Source organism: Pelophylax lessonae, assembly GCF_965119305.1.
Source record: "Pelophylax lessonae genome assembly, chromosome: 9".
Classification (NCBI taxonomy): Eukaryota; Metazoa; Chordata; class Amphibia; order Anura; family Ranidae; genus Pelophylax; species Pelophylax lessonae.
In genome coordinates this window covers 175,990,994-176,003,246 of record NC_138776.1, presented here as the reverse complement: position 1 = coordinate 176,003,246, position 12,253 = coordinate 175,990,994, and the positions used below count along the sequence as shown (strand labels likewise).

Below are 12,253 nucleotides of genomic sequence, written 5' to 3'. Positions count from 1 at the left end.
TATAAACCACTTCTATGCTTCCCAGATCACTTTGCCATGTGCTTAGATGATCCTAAAAGCAGGTCTAGCTGCGTTTTTAGTGTGTCTAATTGGATCCTGGACCCACAGAATTCTATTTTTCTCTAATCTAAACTAACTGCACCTATAAGCAGTAAACAATGTGACTGGCACCATTGAAAATCATTACATGCAATTGTGTGTTCAGAAATGTCCTCTAGATGCATATAAACACAGATTTTGTGGTGCATTTGTGAATGAGACCTTAAAGTGGTTCCAAAGTCAGAAGGTTTCTTATCTTTATGCATGAAGCTAAAAAACCTGTGTGCAACAGCCCCCTTAATGCTTACCTGGCCCCATCTTGATCCAGTGATGTGCGCGGGAGTCTCTACTGCCCGGGACTCTCCCTCTTAATTGTCTGAGACCGCAGCGGAGGGCAATTGGCTGTCAATTTAAGTCAGTAAGCCAATTGGGAGAAGGTAGGAGTGGGGCCAAACTGCAGCTCTGTGTCTGAATGGCCCTGAGCTGCCCCTATAGCAAGCTGCTTACTGTGGGAGCACCCGGCAGGAAGGAGGGGCGAGGGACCCGAAAAGAGATTGGGGCTGCTCTGTGCAAAACCACTGTACAGAGCAGGTAAGTATGACATGTTTGTAATTTTTAAAGTGTTTGTAAAGTTGTGTGTGTGGTGGCTTTTTTTTTTTTTTTTTTTTTTTTTTGGCTTCGTGGGGGGGGGGGGGGGGGGGAGAATGTTTATGTAAGACTGCCATGACCTTTTTTTTTCTGTAGGCCCCTTTCACACTTGTGCGACTTGTCCTGCAACTTGGGACTGCAAGTCTCATGACAAGTCGCACTCCATGATTTCCAATGAGTACCATTCATATCAGTGCGACTTCAAAGTAGTCCCTGCACTACTTTGGTCTGACTTTGATGCGTTTTGAGGTCCATAGACCTCAATATTACACAGGCATTGCTTCAAGTCCGGTCAGAAAATCGTGTGCCTTTTTTGGGGCGCACAAATGTGAAAGGGGCCTTAATGGTACTGCTGTTAGAGGGTAAACCTGATTCTGCAATAGACCCCAACATCGGAAGGTAAACCCGATTCTGCAATAGACCCCAACGTAAGACTCAAGTTGCCACTAAATTTACATAATCCCCTGAAGTCTTTGTGCTGTGATTGGGCAGCATAATCTGTAACTGAAATCACGCTGGTTACTACTTCTTGCCCATCTGTACTGACTAAGCCTGCAAGCATACTGGGGGAGATTCACTAAAACAGGAGCGCACAGAATTTGGTGCAGCTGTACATGGTAACCAATCAGCTTCTAACTTCAACTGGTTCAATTAAACTTTGACCATACAATCTAGAAGCTGATTGGTTACTTTGCACCACTGCACCCGATTCTGTGTGCACCAGCTGTGATCTTCTCCACTGTTTTGGTCCACAGAGTGACTGAAAGACATAATAGGCATTTTACTGTTGCAGGAGGGAACCCTTAAGTTATACACCTTTTTAGTTGTGGTTACCTTTTACAAATTAGATTTTTTTCCCCCTAAATTGAGGCGACCAGTTGCAAGTTACTGTAAAAATGAATCGGAATCGGTCATATCTGGTATACTCGGTTGCAATTCTTTAGTTTTTTTTTTTTTTTTTGCATGGTCACCTGTAAAGTAAAAGGTTTGAATTTTTAAATTTAGCTCCTGGGATAATCTACATCTGCTGTCACAGGGAAAAAAGTGGTGAGGGGACATGGGGGGGGGGGGGGGGGGCAGGAGATGGGACATATTACACCATAAAGTTGTTCTAAAAGGTGAACTAGGCTTTTAAATGTTCAACTCTTAATTACTGGGCAGTCCAGACATGTGCCCATCTTACAATGTCACATTTTCTTGGGTCCATTGAGAAGATACAGGCTTGGTTTTATCTTCAGAGCTCCTGGGTGTTTACATAACCTGGACATTCCATTATGCGGATATCCACAACCACAGCTTCTGTGGTGAGCCTGGCCCACTTAGTCATTGTCATGTGTTCCACCTGTACTCCAGCTGTTCTGAAGATAAGGGGAGAATTTTGGGATACTTCCAGGTGTTCTGAAGATAAGGGGAGGAGTTTGGGATGCTTCCAGGTGTTCTGAAGATAAGGGGAGGAGTTTGGGATGCTTCCAGGTGTTCTGAAGATAAGGGGAGGATTTTGGGATGCTCCAGCTGTTCTGAAGATAAGGGGAGGAGTTTGGGATGCTCCCAGGTGTTCTGAAGATAAGGGGAGGATTTTGGGATGCTCCAGGTGTTCTGAAGATAAGGGGAGGATTTTGGGATACTCCCAGTTGTTCTAAAGATAAGGGGAGGATTTTGGGATACTCCCAGGTGTTCTAAAGATAAGGGGAGGATTTTGGGATACTCCCAGGTGTTCTAAAGATAAGGGGAGGATTTTGGGATACTCCCAGGTGTTCTAAAGATAAGGGGAGGATTTTGGGATACTCCCAGGTGTTCTAAAGATAAGGGGAGGATTTTGGGATGCTCCAGGTGTTCTGAAGATAAGGGGAGGATTTTGGGATACTCCATGTGTTCTGAAGATAAGGGGAGGATTTTGGGATACTCCCAGGTGTTCTGAAGATAAGGGGAGGATTTTGGGATGCTTCCAGGTGTTCTGAAGATATGTTGAGGGTGAATGAACGGTCTAAAGGTGCCTGTTCTCTGGACATAAAATACAATTGCTGGAAAAGCTATGCATTTCATTTTCATGAATCCTAATTGGGGTTTCACCGATACCATTTTTTTTTTTTTTTTTTTTTTTTTTTTACCAGCGAGCACCAATCCTTTTGGTCAAGTACTCGCCGATCCATACAAAATGAAATTGACTAGGCTCAAATCGCACTGCAAAGAATAAAAAAAAAAATATATATATATAATGCAGTGTGATTCCTGTCCCAGAGCTCATGTGGTTTCCCCCCACTGTCCCTGTGAACTCATGCTGAAGTCACTCTGACAAGCCTGGGTTCATACAAGAGCTGTGGAAGAAACCACATGTGATTCAGAAAAATTGCACAGCATTCCTGTTCATATTGCATGCGTGGTGTTTTTTTTTTTTTTTTTCTCTTTGCAGTGCAATTTTAAGTAAATTATTTTTGTATGGGCTTAAATCACACCACAGAGGTCTGTATCTAAGCATTTGCACGAAAAAAAGTATTTGCGCAAATGCTTAGCACCGGCACCCCTATCTATATCAGTATCGGCACAACCCTGATCCTAATATATTGACATTGAAAATGGTGTTGTGTAAGGTGTGCAATTTACCACAAGGTGGCGCTAGTTTCAAACATTTTTCTGTTTGTATGGTTTCTACATATCTGGTGCACTGTAACTGGGAACCTATACTACAGCTAAAACTTTGGAGCATGCATACTAGTATAGGTTGAAATACATTTTGTATATTTTTGCTTTTTATTTTTAAATATTTTATGCTTACTTGTTTTGGCTTTCATTTATTTTAACAGCAACATGGAACAATAGTTGGATTCCCAAAAGCCCAGGCTTATGACGGAAACATTTTGGAGGCTGACTGTGACATTCTAATTCCAGCAGCCAGTGAGAAACAGCTTACAAAATCGAATGCACATAAAATCAAGGCAAAGGTATAATTCTCTTGTTTAACAAATGAGAAATCTGCCTTTTTTTTTATTCTTGTATTGCTTCACTATTCTATTAAAATATGTTTTATAGATTATTGCTGAAGGAGCAAACGGTCCCACAACCCCAGAAGCTGACAAAATCTTCCTTGAGAGAAATATAATGGTCATTCCAGTAAGTAATACTGTTAATGCATTTCACTTTAAATTGCTTAAGCGATCACTGCACAGAAATGTGCTGTATCAAATTTTAGGGAAACGTGTCATGTGTTAGCACCGGGTTACCATTACAAACTTTAACTTCCAAAAGTGCTAATTGGTTCATGCTGACTCTTAATTTACAACTGACAAATACGGACTGGAACAATTGTGTAGATGAAAACCATCTGATTTTCCTGGTCTGGCAAATTGTTCCTGGGTTAGTTTAGACTTTTAGCTCTGAATCTAATAGCTTAGAACAAACTATGGGGCACTATTACTTCCACTTATTCCAAAGATGCATTGTTTACGCCCACTGACAGTATTTTTAGGACAAGCAAAGGGCATACAGTTTTTTATTATGCCAGTTTTAAGGGGGGGGGGGATATATGTTCAGGCCCTTGGTGTAAAAATGGGAAGGTAGGTGTGTGTGTGTGTGTGTGTGTGTGTGTGTGTGTGTGTGTGTGTATGTATATGTATGTGTGTGTGTATAATATATGTATGTGTGTGTGTGTGTGTGTGTGTGTGTGTGTGTATGTGTATGTGTATATATATATATATATATATATATATATATATTCTCTATCTTAAAACTTGACTTTTTTCGGCTAACTGACCTTTAAATTGTCAAACGCATACATTTTTTTGTTTTGTTTTGCAGGACCTGTATTTGAATGCTGGTGGTGTAACAGTTTCTTATTTTGAGTGGCTGAAGAATCTCAATCATGTGAGCTATGGTCGCTTAACCTTCAAATATGAGCGGGACTCCAACTATCATTTACTCAGTATGTATACATTGTCAAAAACAGATTTGTTCTTTTCAGCAGACTATTCTACTAAGTTCCTATTATTATTTATGTATTTATTTTTTTTCCCCTTTTTAGTGTCTGTCCAGGAGAGCTTGGAGAGGAAGTTTGGGAAACATGGTGGATCTATTCCAGTGGTGCCAACAGCAGAGTTCCAGGCTAGGATATCTGTATGTGATAACTTTAGGCTATATTATGTTATTACTTGTGCACATGTTTACACAAATGGGGAGACAAAAGTAGTTTTTCTCCTTTCGTTTTGGACCATATTTGAGGTTCACTCTTAAAGTGGAACTTTAGTCAGGAAATGAAGTCCTATTAGATAACTTCAGGCTGGCCTGTTATGCAGGTGAAATATTAAAAATAGGTGTCTATACTGTTTTAAAATCCAGTATTACTGTCTCGCTCAGCTGCTGTTTTATTCACTATCGAATTTGTAGAGGCTGATCGGAGACGCAGCTGTCAGTTCCCCATGCATCTCTATGGGGGACATCAGATGGGAACGGACCGTCGGTCCGTTCTCATCCGATCCGCTGGACAGATGGAAAATAGGGTTTCCATCCGTCCAGATTTGACGGATCGGGTCGGATGTCAGCGGACATGTTTCCGCTGCCATCCGATGCCCCATAGGAATGCATAGGGAGACGCCAAAAAAACGAACAGGCGGATCTGAACGATTATCGGCCGACCGGTCGTCCGAATTTTGTCCAGAGTGGTGTTTTGTTGGTTGGAATGTGCCCTGACTGCACACTAATTTTCTCGGCCAACAAAAATCTACTTCAGAAGTGATGTTATGTGATGGTTTACTTTCCGTGTGTTTTTTCTTCTCTGAGCATGCCCAGTTTTGCTCATCTGAATCTTGTCTGCCGAATATCTGTACTGACTGACGGAAAATCGGCCGTTGTGTTGACGGCCAACAAATTTTATAGTCTGCACACCAGATTTTATTCGGCCGAAAAGTCGGAGTCGGTTGTCAAAATACTAACAAGCCGAAAATTGGCCGATTAGACGTTGGCCGAAAATTCCCGGCCAATAATCGATGCGTGTGTACGAGGCATTAGTCTGTATGCTGGAGGAAGAGTCTGCAGGAGCTTGGCATTACACCTGTGATTACTGATTGCCGTTGCAATTCTTTGCAGGCTGATTGGGGGAATTTATTTTCATTTTGTTTACCTGCAGATACATGTGAATTTATTTTGTAAAAGGTAGACTTTGCCTTTTTAAGCTTCCTATTGTAAACTGACAAGACTGCATTTGGGCATATGGGAACTAAGGTTTACTTTTTTTACTTTTTTTTTTTTCCCTTCTTTACTAATGTGATTATAATGGTTGCTTTTGTTTACAGGGTGCTTCTGAAAAAGATATTGTTCACTCTGGCTTGGCATATACCATGGAAAGATCAGCAAGAGTAAGTCTATTCTGCCTTTAAATTGTATTGCATGTATGTATTTCTAAAGAATGATTGATTTATAAATAAGGGAAAGAAAGTTTATGCTCACAGGTCTAGACCCATGTCTTCACTGTACCAACTGTATGTTTGTTTTTTTTTTAAAGTTTTTAGAGTCATTAACAGTTTTAGTTGTACAGTGCATCCGGAAAGTATTCACAGCGCTTCACTTTTTCCACATTTTTGTTATGTTATAGCCTTATTCCCAATTATATGAATGTCAATATTTTCCTCAAATTCTACAAACAATGATGACAACATGAAAAGTTTGTTTGAAATCTTTGCAAATTTATTAAAAATGAAAAAAATCCCATGTACACAAGTATTCACAGCCTTTGCTCAATACTTTGTTGAAGCACCAATTACAGCATCAAGGCTTTTTTTGAGTATAATGCTAAGAGCTTGGCATACCTATTTTTGGGCAGTTTCTCACATTTTTCTTTGCAGGTCCTCTCAAGCTTCCTCAGGTTGGATGGGGGAACGTCGGTGCGCAGCCATTTTCAGATCTCTCCAGAGATGTTTAATTTGGGTTCAAGTCTGGGCCACTTAAAGTGGCGTTCCACTGGCTTTTGTGTTTATTAAAAGTCAGCAGCTACACTTTTTGTAGCTGCTGACTTTAAACACATACTCGCCTGTCCCACAGTCCAGTGATGTGGCCGGGGGGGGGAACGTCGGTTCTCTGTCTCCTCCCTGTGGTGCCGGCATCTCTAGTGTGGGCACCCGGCTGTGGCAGCTTGCGGCTTCACAGCCAGGTGCGCACTTCGCGAGTCGCGCATCCTGAATGGACGAGCAATCTTCTGGGACCTGTGACGTGTCCCAGAAGATTGCAGGGAGAGGAGAACTTCCGCCTAGATGGCCTGAGTGGAAGTGGGAGCTGGGTACCTGTCAAACCCCCCCCCCCCCCCCCCCAAAAAAAAGACAAGCTAAATGGCATGTCGGGGTTAGGACCACTTAAAGCGGAAGTTCCACTTTTGAGTGGAACGCCTCTTTAAGGGAATTCAGTGTTGTCCCGTAGCCACTGCTTTATCTTGGCTGTGTGCTTAGGATCGTTGTCCTATTGGAAGATTAACCTTCACCCCAGTCAGGTCTAGAGCAGGTTTTCATCAAAGATAGCTCTGTACATTGCTGCATTCATCTTTCCCTCAATTCTGACTAGTCTCCCAGTTCCTGCCGATGAAAAACATCCCTACAGCATGATGCTGCCACTACCATGCTTCACTGTAGTGATGGTATTGGCCAGGTGATGAGCAGTGCCTGGTTTCCTCCAGACATGATGCTTGCAATTCAGGCCAAATAGTTCAATCTTTGTTTCATCAGACCAGAGAATGTTTATGGTCAGAGTCCTTCAGGTGGCTTTTGGCAAACTCCAGGCGGGCTGTCGTGGCTTCCCTCTGGCCACTCTACCATATAGGCCTGATTGGTGGAGTTCTGCAGGGATGGTTGTTTTTCTGGGAGGGTCTCCTCTCTCCACAGAGAAACGCTGGAACTTTTTTAGTGACCATTTGGGTTTTTGGTCACCTCCCTGACTAAGGCCCTTTCTACCCGATTGCTCAGTTTGGCCAGGCTGCCTGCTCTAGGAAGAGTCCTGGTGGTTTGAAACTTCTTATATTTATGGATGATGGGAGGCCACTGTGCTCATGGGGACCTCCAATCATGCAGAAATTATTCTGTACCCTTCCCCCAGATCTGTGCCTTGTTATAATCTGTCTCGGAGGTCTACAGACAATTCCTTGGACTTCATAGCTTGCTTTGTGCTCTTGCATGCACTGTTAACTGTGGGACCTTATATAGACAGGTGTGCCTTTCCAAATTCTGTCCAATCAACTGAATTTACCACAGGTGAACTAATCAAGTTGTAGAAACCTCTCAAGGATGATCAGTGGAAACAGGATGCACCTGAGCTCCATTTTGAGTGCCATAGCAAAGGCCGTGTGTGTTTTGAAAAAAGAAAAAAAAAATGCGAAGATTTCAAACTTTTCACGTTGTCATTACGGGGTATTGTTTGTAGCATTTTGAGGAAAATGAATTTTACTCGGTTGTGGAATAAGCCTGTAACAAAACAAAATGTGGGTAAAGCGCTGTGAATACTTCCTGGATGCACTGTATAATCACTACCTGCCTAGTGTGTGCTTGGATGGTTTGAATTGTAACCCCTTTTTCTTCTCTATTACATTTTGTGCCACTTTTGGTTGCTAACCCTTGCCCTAGTTTACCCCAGGAGCATCTTTCTTTCTTTCTTTCTTTCTTTCTTTTCTTTCCTTTCTTTCTTTCTTTCTTTCTTTCTTTCTTTCTTTCTTTTCTCCTTTCTTCTTTCTTCTTTCTCCTATCTTCTTTCTTTTCTTCTTTCTTTTCTTCTTTCTTTCTTTTCTTCTTTCTTTCTTTTCTCCTTTCTTCTTTTCTTTCTTTTCTTCTTTCTTTCTTTTCTCCTTTCTTTCTTTCTTTCTTTCTTTCTTTCTTTTCTCCTTTCTTCTTTCTTTCTTTTCTCCTTTCTTTTCTTTTCTCTTTTCTTTTCTTTCTTTCTCTCGATATTGTATTAGCCTCTTGCAATCCTAGAATTTAGCCATGAAAACGATATTGTCTGGACACCATCTGTCTTGCGTGTGACCTGAAAACCTATATTGTGCTTTTAACAGTCTGTAACCTTCTATTTCAGCAAATTATGCGCACTGCAATGAAGTACAACCTGGGCTTGGACTTGAGAACTGCTGCCTATGTGAATGCCATTGAGAAAGTGTTCAAGGTCTACAATGAGGCTGGCCTGACCTTCACATAAATATCAGAACATATGCTGGATTGTAGTTTTCACCCTCTTTATATATAAAAGAAAAAAAATCTTATATAAGTTTACATATAACCACAAGACTTCAATTGTGCTCTTCCTCATGCCTCGCAGAGGACCCGCTTTTGAATGCTTCCGTCCATATCTTTTCTATTTTAACATTACACCATTGGTGTATACAGTGTCCTAAAAGCATAGGAACGTAATGTGCGCATCATATTTAGTGGCCTTGCAGATACCTTGTTGACACATTGGCACACGGAAGGTGTTATGGTTGTGCGTGCTCTGGGCATCATTTTATTATTTTTAACTGTGTGCATGGCAGCAAGTAGAGTGCAACTTACCACATACTTAACTTCCTGCTTGTTTAACAGTTTCTCCACTTGATCCGTCTGTCCATGTAGTACATCGATTATGTGGTTTAAGATGCGCCCCCCCCCAACAACCAAAAAAATTCCCAAAGCCCTTTTAGTGTAACTTTCTCTATTCAGGGCATCGTAATACCAGAGGACGAGATATTAATGGCACAATGTGTCTTTGCCATGAGGAGTCTATTTTTGAGAACTTTTTTCAGGGAAGACTTTCCATAAATGCACTTGTTGAGTAGAGTGGTATAGGCCCTGCCTTAAGTGTTTTTGGGAGAGTCTGTTATTGGTTTGCACATTGACCTGCCCACCTTTTTTAAACCTGTTGCTGCTGAAATAGATTTTTTTTTTTCCTATCTTGTTTCAGATCTAGTCTGAATAGCTTCCTGTAAATAAGTCCTTGTCACACAAACTCAACGTAATGTTTGGTTCTTTTTCTTTTTTTTTTTTTTTTTTTCTTCATTTTTAATCTGGAGCTGTATGCAAAAAGGTTTATGCCATAGTGACTGCTGGTGCATATTGACCTGCAGTGTGATCATTCTTTGATGGGTTTTTTTTTTTTTTTTATTACTACACACAGCTTTTATATTTTTTACCTTTTTTGTTTTTAAACTATTTAGACTGGTTGCTCAAAGCAGTTTTATTACATTAGTAACTCGCGGATTATATTCTTCCACAAGCTTACAAACAAAGTGTTCTCCAAGTTGTGTTTTTTTTTTTTTTTTTCCACTTAAGGGCCTTGCATTCAACAGAAGGGTTTCTACAATGTTCTGCCACTGTAGTTCCAAAGATGTTTGTCACAGAACTTAGAATTTTGATCAAATACTGTAAATTAAAGTCATCCTTTACAAAATAAGTTTCATGTTTTTAATGATGCTTAACAATGTTTGTCTGTGAACATCAATTCAGTCAATCTACTAGGGCAGTGGTCCTCAACCCTGGCCTACAGGGCCCACTAAGTGCCGGTTCACACTTATGCGATGCGGGAAGGCTGCGAATTCGCAGCCTGTTCCCGCATCGCACACGCACCCCCGGCAGTTCACACTGCCATATGCGATACGCTGGGGGTGTCAATGTAATCTTAACGACACCCCCAGTTTGATCGCATATCGCAGTGCGATCGTGCAGTTCGCACAGGATCGGATCGCACAAGTGTGAACCGCTGTGCGATCCGATCCTGATGCGGCAGCAAAAATGCCTCCTGTGCGTGTTTGCTGCGGGTGCGATGCGAATTTAGCCATACAAACTGTATGGCTAAACTCGCACCGCACAGCTGATCGCATGTAATGTCGGAGCAGTGCGCTCCGACATTACATGCGAACCCCGCACACGCAGAAGTGTGAACCGGGGCTAACAGGCCAGATTTGCAAGATAACTGAAATACATCCCAGGTGATATAATTTGCTGCTCAGTGATTGCAGTACTCTAGTCTGCATCTCCCCAAGGTAATACTTAAAATCTGGCCTGTTAGTGGGCCCTGAGGACCGGAGTTGAGGACCACTATACTAGGTAACCTATTCTAAAGGCTTTAGAGGGCAAATTTTATATGCCCTAAACAATGTAGGCTATGTGGGACTTTAGGTGAGACACCAGCAGGTAATGCCCAGCGTCTCCATCCCTGTATCGGAAAAAACGTAGGTTGAAAAGGATTAAAAGGGGTGCATGAAAGCCAACCAGCCCCCAGTCATGTACTGGTGAGTACATCAGACTCTGGGCTGGCTGGCTTCCATGCACCTCTTTTAATCCCTTTCAACCTACGTTTAAAAATTTTTTATATGCCCTATTTAGTGATGTCAATAGCTGACTGAAGGTTAGGTGTCCTAGCACAATGCAGTTGCTTAACTATACAATGCACTGGCTAGAACATGCCAAATCTGTTTCCAGAAAGCAATTACCTGGGCTTAAAGTGTATGCATAGCCCCATATTTTATTTATTCCCCCCTTCATGGTTATTGGGGATTGAACTGGGCAGTCCCAATGCAACATTAGGAACAAAAACAACCAAGCTGGTTTCCAATCATACCAGTGAACACCACTGTTTTCATGTGCACTGAAAAAAAAAGTACATCATGCGGTGCCATACTGTGACCAGGAGAACTTAATGAAATTTCACTTTGTATCATTTCAGTAAGGTTTACACAAAAGGTAAGAAGTGTCATGTACTGGAATCTATATAACTTCCCTAGGTGCATTTTGACTGTCCGTGTCCCCACTGCGAAGATGAACCCTCTATTCTGACCTGTTTGCCCTGATGAACATTGTCTTTAGTGGAGAAAGTGATCAGAAAAAAATTTTGAGCGGGTCACAGGTACAGGAGTTGAGCAAAAATCTTTCAATGTAGACACCACTAGCTTTGAAGAATTATATTCATTTCCCCAATCCATCTCTAGTACAGGAAATGAGGGGACATCTCCCTAAATGGCACTGCAAATAAAAAATGAAGGTCTTTAAACTGTCTCTATTCTATAGAATTGTAAAAACTAGGTTGTTTTGGCAAGGGCAATCCTGCTACTAAAATCGCAAGCAATTTCAAATCAGGAGTGATAGGAAATGATTTCTAGACCATTGGAGCAAATAGAAACATAGAATGTGTCGGCAGATAAGAACCATTTGGCCCATCTAGTCTGCCCAATATATCTGAATCCTATGAATAGTCCCTGGCCCTATCTTGTATGAAGGATAGCCTTATGCCTATCCCATGCATGCTTAAACTCCTTCACTGTATTTGCAGCTACCACTTCTGCAGGAAGGTTATTCCATGCATCCACTACTCTCTCAGTAAAGTAATACTTCCTCATATTACTTTTAAACCTTTGCCCCTCTAATTTAAAACTGTGTCCTCTTGTGGTAGTTTTTCCTTCTTTTAAATATGCTCTCCTCCTTTACCGAGTTGATTCCCTTTATGTATTTAAAAGTTTCTATCATATCCCCTCTGTGTATACATGTTAAGGTCCTTTAACCTTTCCTGGTAATTTTTTCCTGCAATCCATGTACTAGTTTAGTAGCTCTTCTCTGAACTCTCTCTAGAGTATCTATAT

At 41.4% G+C, this 12,253-nt stretch overlaps 1 protein-coding gene across 1 annotated transcript in view; it reads left to right on the top strand.

The window, feature by feature from the left end:
• The window catches only part of LOC309564519 (glutamate dehydrogenase, mitochondrial), a 35,373-nt gene extending 26,263 nt beyond the window's left edge, over positions 1 to 9,110 (top strand). The window contains exons 8-13 of the mRNA XM_082269149.1: positions 3,489 to 3,626; positions 3,715 to 3,795; positions 4,480 to 4,603; positions 4,703 to 4,794; positions 5,970 to 6,032; positions 8,725 to 9,110. Coding sequence (XP_082125275.1) covers positions 3,489 to 3,626; positions 3,715 to 3,795; positions 4,480 to 4,603; positions 4,703 to 4,794; positions 5,970 to 6,032; positions 8,725 to 8,844 — 618 coding nt within the window. The 3' untranslated portion in view covers positions 8,845 to 9,110. The remainder of the gene's footprint in view (positions 1 to 3,488; positions 3,627 to 3,714; positions 3,796 to 4,479; positions 4,604 to 4,702; positions 4,795 to 5,969; positions 6,033 to 8,724) is intronic.
• The last annotated feature ends 3,143 nt before the right edge of the window (positions 9,111 to 12,253 follow it).